The 20,421-nt window shown below is 32.1% G+C and overlaps 1 protein-coding gene across 2 annotated transcripts in view; it reads right to left on the bottom strand.

Annotated features, from left to right (window-relative positions):
* LOC142337732 (uncharacterized) overlaps window positions 1-15,708 on the bottom strand; it is an 85,874-nt gene extending 70,166 nt beyond the window's left edge. The window contains exon 1 of one of the 2 annotated variants that reach the window (XM_075387204.1): window positions 15,482-15,708. In XM_075387204.1, the coding sequence (XP_075243319.1) occupies window positions 15,482-15,512 (31 nt within the window). In that variant the 5' untranslated portion in view covers window positions 15,513-15,708. Of the gene's footprint in view, window positions 1-10,965; window positions 11,008-15,481 lie in introns of those variants that run through there. The other variant, XM_075387205.1, reaches the window with a different exon arrangement.
* Between the last annotated feature and the right edge of the window lie 4,713 nt (window positions 15,709-20,421).

Raw genomic sequence — 20,421 nt, 5'->3', positions numbered from 1 at the left:
AAAGAGCGATCTATTCTACTGGGGATCACTCCGAACAAGAGTGAATCACTCTTAAAGAGTGAACTGGAAATTTTGCTTTGATTTTCTGATTTTTTGTTTTATTTTTGATTTTAATTTTTAATTTTTATCAAATTTAGAGCTAATATATAGTAGTGGATAAAACAAGGGATTCAACAAACAGAAAAATTTGGCCCGATTCGACATGCGCGATTAGCGTTAGGAGAAAGGGACAAATTTTACTGGTGGTTGAATCCCTTGTTTTATCCCAATTTTGCTTTGATTTTCTGATTTTTTGTTTTATTTTTGATTTTAATTTTTAATTTTTATCAAATTTAGAGCTAATATATAGTAGTGGATAAAACAAGGGATTCAACAAACAGAAAAATTTGGCCCGATTCGACATGCGCGATTAGCGTTAGGAGAAAGGGACAAATTTTACTGGTGGTTGAATCCCTTGTTTTATCCACTACTTATATATATATATATATATATATATATATATATATATATATATATATATATACCCCATATGCAACCCCAATCGTCTGAGCAGTGGTCATTTGGGCCTGATATCTCAATCTAGGTAGCAGTGTTGGTCCAAATGTGAATGCACAGAACGACTCAGAGACATTCATTAGTACTCAAGTGAAACGGACAAGCCGAGCTAATTTTTCTTTCTATTACAATTTTTATTCATGAGGAGCCACTGCGCGCAAACATTAGCTCATATTCTTGATATGAAGCCACATTTATTCTGCAGGTGTTTTTATGTGACATCATATTAGTTATGTTCAAAAAAAGATGTCAACTTTCGTTTTCTGGTTTGGATGTTTTGAAAAAATAGAAGTCGTTGGACAAATGATATCTATACAAATCTAAGGCTTTCACACAGGAAATAATGATGTTAATGGGGCGAATTTAAGGGACACGTCAATCACATACCACAGATCAAATTGAAGAATTTCTCCCAGTAATTTTCAACAAAATTTTCAAAACTATAAGGCAAGTTTTCAATTCCAAATATTTTATGTACATGAGTAAGTATGTATAAGTATATGCATAAATTTAAGTATAGGTGTATGTATGTATATTGTTTATATGTATTTATAAGTATGTATAAGTACTATATTGTTTGTATATGAGTAAGTGAGTATCTGAGTAAGTGCAGGTGTTCTCATGGTTGGCAATTTTGTTTGCAACAAAGTTTTTTTCTTATTATTAATTCCTGTTGAGGGTAATTGCAAACCAATTTAGAGACAAATTTTTTCAGGCAAGACATTTCTCAATATTTTTCTAAAAATATTTTAGAAAAACTAGTTTTATATGAAACAATTGTAAATACTACACATGATACAAAACAAAGAATCATTTATGTTCAGCATTAGTAAATGACCTGCCACTGGAAACCCGGGTCACCGATCATACAACTTTCTTTGATCTTATACTGGGTCATATATGACTCTTAGTAATTGTACTATGTCATGTATGATTCTTATTACTCATGGTAGCTCGTGTATGAATTTATGATATCTTAGTACTTGTACAAAGGTCATATATGATTTCCTGGAAATCATGCAAGAATTATACAAAAATTTTAAAAACAGAAAAACAGCAAAATTTTCATTTCTAGTAGAAATTGAAGAAAATAACTTGGATATCACACAAGGTCAAATATGTAACAAAGAACATTGACTGATACAAAAGTTCCTGTATAATGTAATCAGCGGGGGATAAGATAATTTCAGACTGAAACAATAAATTTGGAATTAAAACGTCCTAAAAAAGATTAATATCTTAGACGCTAAAAAAGTTTTTCTAATTGCACCCAATTTTGCAATAAATATTGCACTGCAGTGTCTTTTTCTGGATCACGGAGTGATTTCTGGGAATTAGCAAAACGATGCATTATCTATAAAACCGAAAAGATCTAAATTCTTGGAAAAAAGCTAAGGATTCTTAGTAGTAATTCCAGTGCAATGTATAAGTTCATGGTAGCCATAGGATCATGTAAGATTTCTTTGGTTTCATACTAGGACTGTCTAAGAAATCAAGTATGGACAGTATGATGTCAAATATGATCTTTGCATGAATTCAAAGAGATTTCCACCAGAGTTGAAAAGTTTTTAACATAAGTTCTCCAATTAAGCATACTTTGTATATATATATATATATATATATATATATATATATATATATATATATATGTATATGTATACACACACACACACACATATATATATATATATATATATATATTTATATATATATATATTTATATATATATATATATATATAAATATATATAAATATATATATATATATATATATATATATATATATATATGTATGTGTGTGTATACATATACATATATATATATATATATATATACACATATAATATATATATATATATATATTATATATATATATTATATTATATGTGTATATATATATATATATATGTATATATATATATATATATATATATATATATATATAGAGTATATATATATATATATATATATATATATACATATATATATATATATATATATATGTATATATATAAATATATGTATACATATATATATGTATATACATATGTATATAAATATAGAATTATATATATATATATATATATATATATATATTTATATTTATATATATATATATATATATATATATGTATATATATATATATATATATATATATATATATATATATGTATATGTATATACATATGTATAAATATATATGTAAATGTTTATATATATATATATATGTATATAAATATATGTATATATATATATATATATATATATATATATATATATATATGTATATAAATATATATGTAAATGTTTATATATATATATATATATATATATATATATATATATATAAATGCGGCACATTAATGTTGAAGAGAAACGAATTAATTGAAGTAGAATCTATACATAAAGCGTTTTGTGTCGGAAAAATGTCTTTCTGAAGAAAATTTTTCTTCATGGGTGCAAAAACATCAGCCAACGGTACCCTTTAAACCCCAACCTCCTAAGTCGGATGTATTAACCGTTTGTTTGCCGTGACTTGGCATTTAGTTTCTAACAATCGGTTTGTTCGAACAGCAGACTTTATTTCGGAGTGAGAGCAATTGAAATAATCAAAAATTACCAAAAAAATGCGTGTAAAAGTCACTTCAGAAGTCAATGATTACTCTAGAAGAAAAGCGCAAAACGTTCAAGCAAAAATTTTGCATAAAAATACACGCGCGTTTAAAAAAATTGCTTCTCATTCGAGAGTAATTAAAACGTTTGGACAACGCACCCAAAAAACTTTGAAGTGAATCATTTTTTTTAGGGAATAAAGTTATAGAGTTATTTGTATCTGAACATAAATGCTTGCTTCAAAAAAATTGTCAACCAGCTTATTTCAACAAGAAAAGATACGTGAAAAAAAGTGCAAGAAGTGCACCAGTTTCAAGAAGTGCTGATGATTATTTTTATAAACTCGAATCTGAAAATTTCTACAAAAGTAATCCTTCTCCGAGAAGAAGGAGAATTAATTAAACTAGCTGTTATCTATCTTAAAAACCAATATGCAAAAAATGCGGCCGAAAAATTGGAGAATGTGAAAGAAGAAAGGGAAGTCGAAAATCCTAGTAAAAATCAGAGCTCGACTTCTCATTGCCAATTGCTTTGCATGCAGAAATATGATAATGTTTACAAACTAACAGAACAGAACTATGAATGCCATTAAATTTTTACTCTTAAGAACTCGTAAGAATTCTTTTTAAAAATTGTCTCTCTGAACTCAAGATTGTGGAAAAAATTTGAGCTTTCAGGTGCTCTAATAAGCAAATTTGCTCACCATTTTGAGGACGATCACCTATGCGATGTTCCGTGAAATTGGTGGATATTCTTCAAGAACAAGAAATTTCCACTTTTACAAAAAATGTTGAATAAATTACAGCTCAGGAAAGAAATTAATTTGTCTATCAAGATCTAATTTATGACAGTCGAATAAATTCGCATTTTTTGAAACTGAACTGAATAACTTTTGCTGTAACTGCATTATTTTACACTCGATAAAGGCCAAAACTGAATTGATTTTAAATGCCATCCGCGCTAGTTTATAACCATTCTTACCTATAGGTCAAGACAATCTTATAGCCGACAAATTTAGAATAACCCGGTTAGAGCAAAAAACAAGTTGTGTGCTGAAATTAGCCTCTTTAGGAATACAAAGCCGAGCTTCCTGGGACAACCGGCTAGGTCTCGACTATCGCAGCAGGGTGGTAATCCCGATACTATAGCATCAAGAGAACATGGAAAAAGCAGGAAAAAACGTGTTGCGAGGAAGAGCAAGGGTGTAATTAAATCTCTAGCACTATAGGGAATTAAAGGGGACGCTTTTGCTAATTGAAAGAATTATTTGAACACTTTTTGGACTCAAATTTCCAACAATCTCCCCCCGCGTATCCATCAATTTGTATCCTTAGCCTAACTCAAACTGATTTGCTTAAATTTTATCGCCCTCCGACCAGCGTTTGCCCGCCCGCCCGTCGTACAAGGTCCCGCTGGCCTAAAAGATTACGTCAATACTGTCAATTTATCTACATTTTGATAGCGATACTTGGATTATATTTATATCAATCAATTTTGAGTCCAAGAGAGTTCAACTGATAGCAAAAAATTACAAATTTTCACCAGTAATCTTTTCTTGGACCTAAGTTCTTTTTTCAAGGCTGTGTAAACAAACTCTGCAGAAATCTGTGTTCTAAAAATTAGCGTTGTGATGGGCTGCGTTTACGATATATCCAGATATTTTTTGCGTAATGGTGACCCCCAGTCGACTTCGAATGGTTATATTGCAAAATTTTGCAGTTCTTATGATTCCGCGACCAATAAAACTCTAAGATCATTAAAAAATAGACAATACTGTTTAAACTTTTTATTCATTCGATCATTTTAAGTTTAAAATTTTATATTCTATATTGCACCATGAAATCTCTTAATGGCAACATGTTCAAGCTCAGGCGTAAATTCGGTTGCAGGAAGCAAAAAAATGATTATGTCAATTGAGCTTTCGTCTAAATATTGTAATGAGATGGTGTGACTGCAGTGAAGACGCTAACAGTGATATGTAGTGAAAACAGATAGGCCTAGAGGCGATTTGGAGTCTGAAACGTAAAATCGATTCCACCTCTTTCTCTCTTCTGTCACAAATGGAACTTCAATTAGGGTATTTATTTCCCTAAATTCCTATCTCATACCCAACAACCACTCAACTCTTTTCACGTATCATCCTCTCACTAACGCACCTGAAGGTCAAGCAGGTTACTATAGTAGTTATAACAGTTATAACTAATACTAAACAGTGCTTGCTAAATAGCGGGATGCTCTACGAATATATTTCGAAATAGATTGATGTCCTAGATATATAGTCCTAAATAGCTGGATGCTCTAAATATATATATTCATAAATAGCTGGATGCTATTTTATATGGAAACACATTTTATAGGTATGTAGTATGTCTGTATCGGGTTATAATCCATGTCAGTTGTAAATTTTATACACCGGCAAGAATTTGTACTAACTAACCTGATTATTTCCAGCAGAAAGTATGTTGGAATAGTTACGCCACGCTTGAATGCGACCCTGATTATGGGTTAATAAACAAACATTCTACCGAGTAAAAAATAAAAAGACTAAAATTTTCAAAGTAATCGCAATGCATTTAGTGGTATAAAAACATGAAGCAAGCTCAATTTTGAAGCAACAAGATGAAGCAAAATGGCAACATCAAATTTGATTCAAAAAATGAAATCGCTTTTCAAATGATTGAGGCTCACCAGAAGAGAGTGAAAGATGAAAGATATTTTCAACTTTAAAGTTAATCCGTCTTTTACTCAATTGAAAAATTCTGCAATCAATTTTAGCATTTAAAATAGATATTCTCAACACAGCTTGAAGGCACGCAAATCAACTGAAGAACTGAACAAGAAAACGACCGAATTGGTGAAAAAATGCATAATTCAATTATAAAATTTTGGAATTTTCTGTCTGGAATGCAAATCGTTGCAGGCAATTTAACAAAAGTTTAAATATTCAATGCATAAATCAAATTCTTGCTAACCAGGCAGTAAAATATTGCCAATTTCTAATACTCTATGCGTACTGTAAAAAAAGCATCTCGAAAACGCTTAGCTTCCAGAAATGAAACGCCACTGAACTTTAACTTGCTTCTAACAATTTGAGCCAGAGTTTAACAGCATAGCTGCCTGATTGCCAGAAAATAGCCGCAATAGCTTCGTAGATCATCAGTTTCAAAAAGACAGTAGAAGAAACAGAACAAAAAAAATTTCTTTTTTAAATGCTTATGTTTTATTAAGAATCTGTTAAACAAATTGCTGCTTCTAATGGATGCTGTCAAATAACCTTCAATCAGAGTGACACACACTCATTTAACCTTACCTCTTCGAGTTAAAGTAAAGACAAATCAATTTGAGAGTGAAGAAGTCAGTTTCGAGAGTGAGGTAAGCCACATGTGACCAAAAAGATAATCACACAAATGAACAAAAAACTTGCTCCAAGAAAGTCTAAGAAGCTTTGGCTCTATGGCCGAAAAAATCAACAAAAATCAAAATAAAGCAGAAGTTATATCAACGTTTTAGTGTTTTAATAAAAGTCGAATGTCAAAAACTTTTATGAGTTTTTAAAATGAGTACATAATGCTACAACAACTTTGTATCATTGACAGAAAAAAAAACAAAAAAAGGCAAAAACTGAAAAAAGATTGGCAAAAATCAGCAACTTTGAAAACCAGTGGCGCCAAGCTAAGAAAGCCTGATAATTATCAAACAAGACCCTTAAGCACAGCATACGATAAAACTTTCTAGCTCTTAAAACACTTTTTAGCAGTTCTAATGGCTGAAAAGGGGACAATAGAACTACAAATCAAGGCAAGACTCACGATTTCACATAAACATTTTAAAAAACAAATGATATCCAAATGAATTAAAACGTTAGCTGAAAATAAAATTGGAGCAATTAAATTGTAGCAACTTACGACACTAAAAGACCAGGATAAAGCTTATTGTTGTTTATGAGACCAAGTCATAAGATCAAGTGAGACCAAGTGAAAAGAAAACAAAAAAACACTTGGGACAAAAAAACGATTTTTTTTGAAAGGAAGGTATCAAAACCTTTAAAAAATGCAATGAAATCATTCGCCTAATTAAGGTCATCTAGTTTTCATAATCAACCAATGAAATCTGCTCTCAATTATTCGAAACAATAAAACAGCAATAAGTAAAACAAAACAAACAAAACTAAAAAATTCATCAAATTTTTTGAAAAGAAAAGCGGATAGGTTTTTGCAAAAGTCAGCTGAAAACTGAACAATTATTTCGGTCAATTAAATCGGGCAACCTCAGCAACTGATGAGGCTTCATCAGGCAATAAGGAGGCTGCAAGATAAGACATCAAATCGAGGAAAAATGTCGTGAATATCAAAAATTGATAATAATTCTTGAATAGAATGAAATTCAAAGTTACAGAAAGCTTATGAAAAAAGGTAATGAGAGCTGTCCTTAAAATGAGTGAAAGATGAGACAACTAAAAAGGCAACAAATACTCTCACAACCAAAAAGTCAATAAAATGTTCTCAGAACAAATAGTGTCAAAGTCATTAAAATTACTAGCCGAAAAATCAAACACTCACTTTAGTCCATTTGCGGCTCATTTCAGCAAACAATGATACTGTCATTATTGACACTTGGTTATAAGACAACAGCAATAATAATAATAAGCGCAAGAAACAAATTTCGAAAAATGTTCTTTGACATCAAATAGAGTCAGAGTACTTTAGCTACCCGCCGATGGGTTCAATCACTTGCAAATAGGCACCAATAGAACGCAAATTTATCATATTAGTCGAACTCAAAGGATGAAATGCTGAAAACAGCAATCAAATTGCCGCACGAGAACAAATTTTGCTTCCAAAAACCGAAAAACTTGTTCAATTACCAATTTCGCAGTCTAAGGTAGTTTGAATAAGAACAATTTAGTTTGAAAAAACCAAGATCAGGCCAAAGATAGCCCCAGTAATCTCTGTGCGCCCTTTAAAAATGTATTGCAATGTGATTAACATGAGCCAGTTTTCTTGATTTGAGGTAATCACCCGCGTTATCAATTTATTTGAGTGGCTGTGTTTAAGTATTTGCATATTTGTATAAGATCTTGAATCAACTGACCGGACAACTATTTTTTCTGATCTTTTGAGATGAGCTAAGGAAACTTCTGTCTCAAGTTGACAATAAATTTACAAACAAAAAAGCTCTTACAATATCTCTTTAATCGTCGTCTGAAAATGTTTTCCAAGTCTCTAATGCATCAAATCTGAAAGAATTTTCAAACTGTAAAAGGAAAAGAAATTACTCTGTAAAAAAACAAAACAAGGGTTGATAAGTTTTTTGCGCCTTTTTTTCTACTTATTTTTGTTTTGATACAGATTATATTTACGGCTATTGCTTACTTTTACTTCCATGCGCAAGTTCAAAAACAGTCAATTTAAAAATATGTGCAAACATAAATTGTGGGAGCCAGATACAATGGGAGCCATATCATGTATATAATGCTTTATGCGAAAACATTAGGAATGTTTAGTTGTAATTATTAGATTTTTTAAAATTTTCCAAAACAATTTGTAGTTTAAAAGAAAAAAAACAGTGCCTTGTTTCATCAAATTGTCTGTTTAAGGTTTTCGCAAAGGTGTAAAAGAAATTGAAAAAGAAATTCTATATGAAATGTTTGCCCACTCTTTTCACCTAGGAAACTTTATCGCCCAGAGAAATTTTTCTATGTGAAAAAATACATTCCAATAATCATGCCAATTTCCTTCAGAGATCAGGGATTGAAAATTTCAAAGTTGAAGCGTTATGTTTATGTGCCTTTTTGATAATAAAATAGTGCGCTGACGGTTAATTAAATTTTGTCAAGTTTTTAATAGATTTCATTGCATAGATTTTTATAGATTTCAATGCAACGTTTGTTAATTTAATTGACTGTGAATTTCATAGTAGACCTACTAGGTCTTATATGAATATTAGGAATTTTTCATGAATCATAAATGATTTCCAAGAAATCATACAAGCATCATACAAAAAATCAAAGCCTGTAAACTGTATAATTTTCTTTTTCTTTTGAAATTGGTGACACTTCCTGGAAATCATACACGGTCATATATGACATATATAGTATTGACTTGTGCCACAAAGACTCGTATAATGTAGTATAATGTATTCTTTGTGTGCGCTAAAGAATAACTTTGCAATTATATTCACAAAACGAATTTCAGGTTGTATTCAAAAATATTTTTTTAAACATTCCTTATAAATTTGCATTCATAGATACTAACTGGCTTCACAGAATATCAAAACTTTAGTAATCTATTTGGACTTATCTTTTATTTATTGTTCAACTTTGCAAATGATGCTGTACGATAAGGGCTGCTGGCGGATTAAAAAGGGATGCCGGAGAATCACATATGTGATGCCTGACCAAATAAAAAATTAAAAAAAGTTGAATTCTAAAAAGATTTATGAAAAATATGGATGTTTGATTCTGTGTAATCGTACTAGGTTCATATATTATTTCTTCGGAATCATACAAGGATCATGTATGATTTCTTATTAGTCATAAAAGGATCGTACTGACAAATACTTTATAATTTGCATGACATCAGTTGAGATCTTTGTATAACTGTTAAGAAATGGCAACCCGGGAAACGAGTTTCTCCATTTGTATTTCTTGCAGCAGCGTTTAGTACGATGGTTTTCATAATCCACTTCGATGATAAATCAATATGGCCTTAAGAGTAAATGTTGAGATAAAACGTGGCTAGTTTCCCATTAATTGGGATCTGAAATTGGATGAAAATGATCGCATTTTAAAATTCATTTCAACAGGCTATGATTTTTAACTTGAAAACAATTGGAAAGCATGTTATAATTAACGCTATCGCCAAAAATATATTCCCAAGTCGTTACGGTCAATTTTGAACGTGCACTCAACTTGAGACCTCAGTGCAAATTTATTACAATGCGGTTTTCATTTTTTTCGAGCTGGATTAAATGCAGAAAAGAACAAGCAGCCGAAAACCGTCAGCAATCGGAAAATTTTAGGCAAACAATTAGGAAAAACTAAAAATGACTGACCAGTAAAAGCATCGCAAAAAATCATCTGAGCAGCTAAAGATTTTTTTTTGTAAAAAATCGTTAGACCGGAGTGCCCGTAAATCAATTTGAAAATTTGGATTAAATTTGTAGCACTTGACTTTTGAAAACCCAACTGTGGTATGCCAAACTTCATCTATCGCTACAGAACTAGAGCCTAGAAGACTCGAACCTCCTTTCTCCATCACCGCGGGCTGGCATTCTATCGTTGCACCAAAGTTGCCCAATCATGCCCCCACCAAAAAAACGAATCACTCAGGTGATTACCACTCAGGTCTGGCAGATTGACCACTGTAGTTAATTCTCCTAAAAATTGGCTTCAATTTTACCTCTGATCTCTTAATATAAGGTGTCAAAACTTCTAACTCAAGATACTGCATTTACCAACGAAACTTTTTTTTACTATATCTCTTTGTCTGAAAATGTTTCTCCAATTTCCTGTTGCCTCAAATCGGTATGAATTTTCAAAATGTAAAAGAAAAAAGCCACGCTGAATTGTTTTACCGACTAAGAATTTCTAAATGTTCGGAAAGGAACAATGCAAGAGTAGTAAAATCTTTGTTCAACTTATATTTTACTTATTTCTGTATTTGTGCGGTGTTTAAGACCATTTTTAACTGTTATTTCTATGTACCAGTCGGGTTATTTTCTGATCATTCCTGTTTTTTAACCAGAAAATGACCAAAAAGCTCAACTCGGATAGATATGTATATATTTTTATGTTACCTGTTGTCTGGCTGTCTCCATACACGAACATTATGGTCTTGTTGTTTTTATTCGATCCCTTTAAACAAAATAATGAAAAAAAATTATGCACGGGCGATTTACTTGGCAATCTACAAAATTGGTTGAATATAAACCCTGCTAATCTGATCCGTTATAGACAACATAACCCTAATTGGTAGTCGTTCACGTCTATTCTCGGCAAACTCTATGTATGACAGGAGCACCAATGGAAAACGCAAACCAATTTTGACTTACGTAATGATTATTTTTCCCGCAGAACGTGAAGGTTAATCACCTTGACATGCAGATTTGAAGTAATAAACTGTAAACTGAAACCATAAGAACTATATTAATAGACCTATGAGTGTAATTTGATGAAGCATTACCACGCTAGACAAGAGTTGAATTCACAATACTTAAAAGGTCTCTTAAGTATTCTTTCGTCATCTTTTTGATAACATTATTAGATTCACTCGAATGGTTACATGAACCAAATGATGATTGAAAGGCGGAATGAAAAAGAGAATTAGAAAGCGCTTTAAATTGTGCCCCTCTCAAAGGGGGGAGTTTAAATGGCATTTCTCACTAATCACTGCATCAAAGCAGGAATTGTTCATTTAATCCTTAGGGGTACAAGATTATAATAGGCTCAAAGGACAAAAGGAAATCTTTAGTCCGTATATCTCAGCTGTGTAGGCCTTCTAATCAGTCATAATGCCACCGCCATTTTGCCAAAAATTTTTGCAATTTGATCAAAAGTTAGCTAGTATGAGTTCAAATTTTACTTGATTTTTGAAATGTTTTAATGTTTCAAAACTCATTGTATCTGATATCAAGTTTTTAGAATAGTTTTAAAATTCAAATTTTCAAATTTTACTTTGACACTCGACATTTGTTAATTTGAACTGCTTTTTTTCTCTCAAAAGGGCGCAATATTTCAACAAATGTGAGAATAATCGGGCGGCCCGGGCGGGGTCGGGTGAGAAGTGGACGGGGTGGGGGGGGGGGGGGGGGTGATTGCGTCTTTGCTGTAGTAATTGATAGATATTTTTAATTGCCGGATTTGATTTAAGTATTGACTAATGAATCTTCAGAAATGCTTTTAATGACGCCGAAAAAGCAGATTGCAGACATCTTCAGCGCCGCTTGAGAGAATACGACCACGAGAGAATAAAGGCGTTCATTGCCATTTCATTTTATTTCTACATTTCAGTTCTAGATAAAATCCGTTAATATAGATAGCGCAGAATAGCAACTGGGGAGGAAGCATAAGTGCCAAAAAACGCAAAAAAAAAACTTCGGTTTGTTAAATTTATGGTTGTGAAGAATATCGATTATTAAACTTCGAAAATCCAATCGCTAGCAAAACAGTACTGGTTAAATTGCGGCCTTAGTTACTCGTAAAGTGTTGAATGCAGCAATATGCAAGTTCTAACAAAAACAAACTAGAAAAGCTTACGTTTTTGATGTACAGATTCAAAATTATGCAGCTCATGAAATAGTTTGAAGTAAAATTGCAGATTGTTCAAGAGACATTTCACTCTGAAAAACTTTTTTGTGTTCAGTAAACGTAATTACCAGTTAGGCGATTTTCAGATGTCTACAAAATTTGATTTTTCTTGAACTGAATGGCAAGTAGATTTCTACTTGAATGGTGTCAGATTTCGTTTGAATGAACAATTAAATTGAATTAGGGAACCGCAAAAAGAAGTTAAAACTGCCGAATGCGCAAAAATGAGCAAATATTTTCAAGTGTCTGTCATTAAAAAAATTGAAAGATGAAAACGAACCATTATTAACAAATTGCGAGTAGACTTTATCCTGCCGCATAGAAACTGCAGTGAATAGAAATTTTTCAGAATAGAATTTAACTCAATTTAAAGAGAGTTACAGATTATAAGCATCAGCGGCAGCAACAGGGTTTTCAATTACATTACAAAAACCAATGACTTGTGGTGAGGGGAGAATATTTGTAATAGGAATGGACGTTAACACAAATTCGCTTCTCCAAGAAAAATGGCGATCAGAGTTCACAAAAGCATTGGCGCCTGATTTTTTTCTCATAAATAATATTTGAACTATTTTATATGTATTTATAAATTTGGAGCCCGTATATTTTTGAAAGGACGCCTAATCAAAACAGACATTCAGCAAAGCTCTCAAACTAATCAAGAAGCGCGCCTAAGATATTGAGATTTAGATAAGTTAGGTTAACAAATAGCCCTGTAATGTATTTACTCCGAAAGACTGGCCTAATGTAAGGAAAATATAATGTTCAGATGGCACTCTCAATAGAATAAACCAAAAAAGACGATAAAAATGAAATGATTATCTACCAAAATTTTCAAAACCCGGGTTAAAATTCCATAAAACAGAACTTTTCTCATACGATTATAAAACTGATTCTGAATAAATTGAAAATCGATGTGGAGGGGTAGGGCTACAATATCTTCAAAAGCTGTTGAATTTCTAGCTCTTTTGTAGAAGGGTCAATGAGAAAAGTATTGGTACAATTTTTTCACTTGCACAGCAATATGCGCAAAGACATTGAAAAAGTTTTGCTTTATATTTCATTTTTTTCTTTTGGAAAATTTCTGATTGTTTGTATTTTAACATTGGAAAAAAAGTTCATGTATTAATTCAAAATTCGGTTGTTTTGAGAGTTTGAGTTGACAAACAGAGATTTCAAAAAGAATAACATAAAAGGAATTTTTGGCTTTAGTTTGGCTCTGAGTAATCACATAACCTTTTTTTATTCTTTTGTTTTAGCATTATATCATTTATGATTTTGAAGACCTTAACAGCTATATATTGAAGACAGCAATATTTTGAAAATTCGAATTTTTCTTCACAACTTGCAACAAGGCTCCAAACAATGATGATTTTCTGCTTCTCGTTTAAGGATCAAAGAAACGGTAAATAAATATTCTGACTTCGATTTTGTGGGTAATAGCCAGTAATAGTTTATTTTGAAAAGTTTTATGCCCATTTTATTTTAAAAACCTCAGCCATCTCATATAAAGGACAAAATATAAATAACATTTTCTTAGCTTCGCTTATATGAGGGCGATCACAAAAATCCTTATTTTACAGGTTTTTGGTTTCAATTTACAATATGTAGTTATCTTTTCTTTGTACATTTTGAAGGTGTTAATAACACATTTTTAAAAACCTATTTGAAAGCTTGCTTCAAGTTTATCTTCAAAATGGTTTAAAATTTTTGTCTAGTTTACTTTCTGTTTGACTGTAACTGCAAAAATGGTTTAACCGAGCTAAAAAAAATTTGATCTGTGTAGTTTCGGTTTAAATTGCACATGATGAAGAAAACAATGGTACCAAAATTTCAACGCAAATGTCCAGCACATTACTTTATCTCGGAATAAACTGTTCAAATAGGCTTTTGGCACACTGCTATTATACCAAATGCAATTATACTTAATGCCATTGTACCCAATGCCATTATACCCAATGGAATTTGATATTTTCGTTCGGTAATCCGACTTTGCAGTTGCTATTACACGAATATTTTAACACGCTCAAGCGGATATCGCAATACTATGTCCGGTTTCGATAATTCCAAATCAAGGCACACGGGGCGCTGAGGCATGAGCATTGCCATTAAGTATGTTTAGATTTATGTGTATGCGACTGCTAATCGGCAGTGGGATCAGTGAACGCAAATATCAAAGTTGATTAGGCATAATGGGATTATGTATAATGGAATTTGGTAGATTGTCCCGACACCGGGAATTTGACATAACTAGTATTCAACAAAGAATGGTTTTTCTAAGTTTCGCCCATGATTTTTGTTTTTCTACTACAAGAGTTCCATGCCACTATGGTAGTTCTAAATTTTATGCATATGACATTAGCTAAATTTAAAATCTGTTTAAACCTCAGGTGTTAGAAAAAATTCTTTGACAAAATAGCAGCAATCATAAGCTCCGGTGTCATGACGTTAGGAAACAGTCAAAGACTTGAGAATGTTGAAACAACATTTAAAAGTAATTGTTCTATTCTTGTACTGAAATTGGCCAATTTGCGCATTTTTTGTATCCCGCATATATTAAACAAAAGGAGAAAAAGAGAAAAAGGTTTAGCAGAAGTTCTAAAACGATACATAGTTTAATTGAGAAAATTTTTTGATACAAAAGCTAAATTGGGTGAAAATGCTTGTAATAAGCTTGCATGTATTCAACAAAATTTAAATCTTAATCATTGCCATGTAAGTAAATTTCAAACCCTCCAATTAATTTTTTTACGCTCAAAAGTATTCCATTGATACCATTTATAGGTAAATATTTTGGCTGGTGAAAATTGATCGAAGAAGAAGGTATTGTTTAAAAATAGTTCGGAGAAAAAGTGGAGTTGGTTAACTCTATTAGTGCCAAAGAAAACGGTGCTTAATTACTTGATAAAAATCTTTGACCGAAATCTGTCATGTGAAAAAAGAACAAGGAAAAAAAGTTAAGCTTCTGATTAAGAAAAATAGGTTTTAGTTCATAAGTGTACTAACCTGACAGTTTCTCAGACCAGTAAGACGCCATAGCTGAAATATGAAGCTGCTATTATTAAACAACACGCGACGGTATAACTAGCGTTTTGTCCTTGCAAGTCTCTCAATTATACAGTTTTTAATATTTCAGCCGCGTTGCTGTTTTCAGCTTCCGAGGTTGAACTCTCTAGGGTCGGAATAGGTAACGCTATCACTATTTTTCAAATCTACAAATATAAGTAGCACAAACCGAATACAACCATACTAAGATACAAAGGTCAAGTTTCTATAGATAAAGAAGGCTTAGTTTCTTTTTAGTGGGAAAAGTACTAGTCTTTGAGGCGCTTAAGTACAGCTACTAAAACAGTGACGTAATATCTTTTGGCTGTAATTTAAGCCAAGGCGGAAACTAATTTAATCAACCCTGAATTGCTGTCATTTAGGAGGATGCAAAATTGTGAAAAATTGTGCAATTTGTTCCCGAAATTTGGATGAATATGTACAATTCGGTAAGAAAAGTGGGAGTAATCTAATTTGACACGCTTCCTAATTGGAACAAATTTTGTTAAAACTCAGTTTCAGACTCAAAAGAAAGTGAGAGAAGAAAGAGAAGATTATAAACATAGAAAATGGGAACCTAATATATGATTAATATTGAGTTTTGTGGGTTTTTCTCTGTAACAACTACACTAACTGTACTAATATACCAATAATTGCTTTTAATAACCCCTTTTTTAATAACTTTTGTATCATATCAAGGCGTCAAGTGTTACAGAAATATTTAAACAAGAAACCAAAAATTTGAACAAAAATCACTTCATAATCTTTTCAATAACAACTGTAATAAACAATTTGTTATTTGATATTAAGCTTTACAAAAACGTGTGAAGGAAATAAGGGTAGAGGTATGATCAAAACATAGTTCACATTTGATGGTAATATGTTTAACGTGCAAGTGTAAAAGCAGTGAAGTGGACATGATGTTTGATACGATGAATGAAGTGCTTCATTACGTGTGAAATATAGGTTTATCAGCTCATTCTGAATCTAGTTAATACTCCATACGCAGTCTTCACTCTAAAATCGTCTCAAAAGTTCAATTAAACAACCTCAACCACAATCAATATTTTAAATAATAAAACACACTCAACGAATATACTATAAAATATAGTTCTAAGAAAGGAAACAATTCAAAAAAACTGTTTTTCGCTCTATAATGTCAAAATAAGGTTTATAAAATCTATATATACCTATATAAACATTATGAACACATTAAAACACAATTCCTGGAAAGGAAACAATTTGAAAAAGAAACGTATTTTGCTTTTTAATATCTAGAAAATCTATAATAAAATAAACATTACGATAACACACTAAAATTTAATTCTTAGAAAGGCAGGAAATTTATTAAAATATTTTTTGGTCTATTATACCAAAATGTGAAGTGGAAAATTCTAGTGGTAAATTGTGCGAGACTACTGGACGCTTTTAAAGCAGCGATTTAAAGCCCGATTTATGATTTGGCTAACTTTTATGGAGATAGACAATTTTTTAATTGAGCCCCAGGTAAGGGTTTTCAAAATTTATGGTGTTGCGTTTAATCCTTTCCTTAATTCTTCTATAGTGATTATATGCATGAAATAGCTTGATGCAACATTCATAAATGATGACTTTTCTAGCATCTAATCAGAAGCTGAGCTTCTACTGTGAAGAAAATCAATAATCTTACATTAGGTTGCCTTGCTGCAAAAATAGCACAATCGTGATAAAATTATGCGAAGCAAAGGATTAATATTATCAAATTGCATCTTCTTTCTTCAGTAGTTTAGCATGAATCTATTAGGTGAAGCGCTCCAGCTTCAAAAATATGTAGCTTCAAATCAATATCAACACAATACTAAACCCTGGATGAATCATATATACCATTGAGGAAATATGCCTCGATGGTGTAGCCTAATTAATTTACCAAAGTTACTGATTAAAAAACGATTGAAAAACGATTGAAAAAGGATTGAAAACCGACTGAAAAAAATGAAAAAAAAATCTAACGATTGAACAAAAAGTCAGAAATAAAGAAAAGAGTGAATGTTGAATGATCTAAGAAAGGAAACGGAAAAAAAAGATGTATGAGTGAAAAATAAGCATGATCTTCAAAGAAATGGGAAAACGTCAGAAAATTAAAAGGTTTGAAAAACAAACTAATGATTAAAAAACAAATTAGAGACCCGCGTATTTTTTAGATCATTAAGATGTTGGAAATTTTTAAAAAATAAACTTTTTCAGCTGAACAAAACAATTTAGGTTTCGACCAGCGAAGCACAAAAACAGAAATCAATCCAAAACATAATCAAACGTTAGATAGCAAAAGATCACGAGAAACATGTACAACAAATGACAAAGTAAGAATATGAACTTTGATTAGGCAGCTCATAAACATTGAAAAATTAGCGCCCATAACTTGAACAGTTTTTTTGGAGGTTTGACTTCTCATTAACAATAGTATTCCCGTACTGTGCTCTTGGCTTCATTAAGTTTTGTTGGTAAATACACTTTAATTAAAATCTAATAATTAATACATTCAATCAATGGGGTAAAATGATCTATCACGTTAAAAAATTGACTTTATCTATAACCGAGCCTAGCACAAGCGACTACAACTTGGAACAACGACACAAAGGTAGTTATCCTCAAATCAGCTCTTTTAGTATAAGCATTTGCCGCTAGTGCATCATCTGAAAAAATACAGCGGGAATTATCCCCCAGTTAACATGCAAGCGATGAGACAGAGGCAAGCAGCAACAGTAGGTCTGAGGCTCTCGCTCGATGAGTCAGGCAAATTCTGACAAGTAACTATAAGTCCTCGCGACCATTCAGAGCCTCCACCACATTCACTGCTGCCGATTTACTAAGCGACGCGTAATAACTTTTACTAGAGCCCCCTGGTCCGCAGTACGTGTAAACTATGCCATTCAGTCACTTATTAACTCACGGTTGAAGATATCTGCCCTGCATTTACAGTGTGAGCCACTTTTATATTGTACGAAGCAAAAAAATTGTTTGCGCAAACAAAAACAACAGTAAATACGGTACACGGACTCCAGCTTCCTCTATTGCTATTGTTGGTATACTTTATTCCGATAACGTCAATGCAGTAAAATCGTGGTGTTTTGAATGCCAATTCGTACATTTTAAATGTAAGCTAAGATGAGCAAACATCTTGGCGGAAAAGTATGTAAACAAGCAAAATGCTGACTGAGGGTCTTTTAACGTAGGTGTGTTCTGGCAGTACGGATGGTGTTCTGCCTAATCAGGGTTGGCCAGTGGCGCAATTGTAGACTAGACTAAATGGTACTTGTGCAACCTATCAGGTGCGAATTCAGACTGTACCCAAAAAATAATCATTTTTTTCATCATAATTTTTAATTGCAACCCTCCCTGTAATGCTGCCATTATCAACATTGATTTACATTTAGTCTAGTTCTCCCTGGGATGATTATATTCCCGTTTAAGTTGCGGCATTTTGAAATTCCCAAAGTCAGGGGTATGATGATTTCTGACCGAAAGTTGTAAAATTTTGCATTTGACCAAAATTCGAGAATCTGTAAAACGCAAGTTTCTTTCAACTATTAAAAACTTATTGACAACCAGCAGATTTGACGTTGCAGCAGGCGACCCGTCAATTCTGGGAAGCTACTATTCAACACATAATACACAAAATAAGTTGTTGTAAACTTCTTATAGGTTGGTAGTTCGCTATTCATCTTGCTTTTTATCTTGCTAAACAACTTCAGTTGTTTATCAACAGCCTTTCCCTTGCTCTACTTAAACATCTTGGAAGCTAGGAAATTTTTGCTTTAGATCCTACGAGATATAGAAAGTGATGGCTTGGATCTATTACAGCAACTTTTATGGTATAAATATTTTCGTGGTAGCCATTCAGTAATGGCAGTTTTCAAGATTACAGTCTTTATAATAACGGTACATATGATAATAGTGTGCGTTAAGATTCAACGAACATTGAGTTAGGACATGCTAAATTTTTCAGTCTGCAGTATCTGGGACTTCTAAGAGGTGGAGGGGGGAGTAAAATTGTTTTAACTAAATCATTTCACTATCCGGTTCTCGCTACAATCATAGCTGAGCTCAATCAGCCTGATTGCTTGTTTCCCTATCTGGTAATTTTTTTCCTTTTTTAAAAATTTTCGGATGTTCTCAGCTAATAAATTAAATTGTCTGTAATTAATATTATTATTAATAGATTGCCTAATATTCAAATCGCCTCGAAATATAATTTACGTCGGTCGCTGGACTATCGATCGGTGTGGTTTCAACTAATCAGTTACGAATTTAGAGCATGTATTTCAGTAAAATTTCAGTAAATTTTAAACAATGTATTTCAGTTATACAAAAATTTGGCTCGCAAATAATGATTGTAGTGCTGGCAGAAATCTTCTTTCAAATTTTTTACATCACCTGGTGAAAAATGACCACCTAATTATAGCATATTTATAGAAAGGTCACCAGTAACAATTATTAAACTTTTAATGCCCTATATGAATTGCTCTATTGTCAATGTCAATACTATTTTGCAGCGAAAAAACAGTTAGAGGTCAAATTTAAGATTGCGAGTTGTTGATAGGCTTTTGTTAGAGTACACACTCTAGTAAGTAAGTTCTCATCACAAGATTTTGAATTGATAGCTACCAGAGACAACCCACTTAGACGTCACATTTAAATCGGTTGAAAAAGAAGAAATGAAGCTCATGTAAAATTTTTCCAGAGATTGCTGCCACAAAAAGAGAAACTAAAGTGAAGTTAGTGAAGTCAGCTGCACCTGCCAAATGAGACAGTGCTGTATTGTCAAGTAAATCTTCAACTGAAACGGCTGCCCGAATGTTTGATCGCGTGTTAATCAGCTTAGCTGCATTGTAATTAATTCTGCGTTCTTACGATGAAAGCCA

Source organism: Convolutriloba macropyga, chromosome 4, assembly GCF_964194025.1.
Source record: "Convolutriloba macropyga chromosome 4, txConMacr16.3, whole genome shotgun sequence".
Classification (NCBI taxonomy): Eukaryota; Metazoa; Xenacoelomorpha; order Acoela; family Convolutidae; genus Convolutriloba; species Convolutriloba macropyga.
Note: the sequence above shows the minus strand (reverse complement) of the source record. Positions and strands in the feature narration are given on the sequence as shown.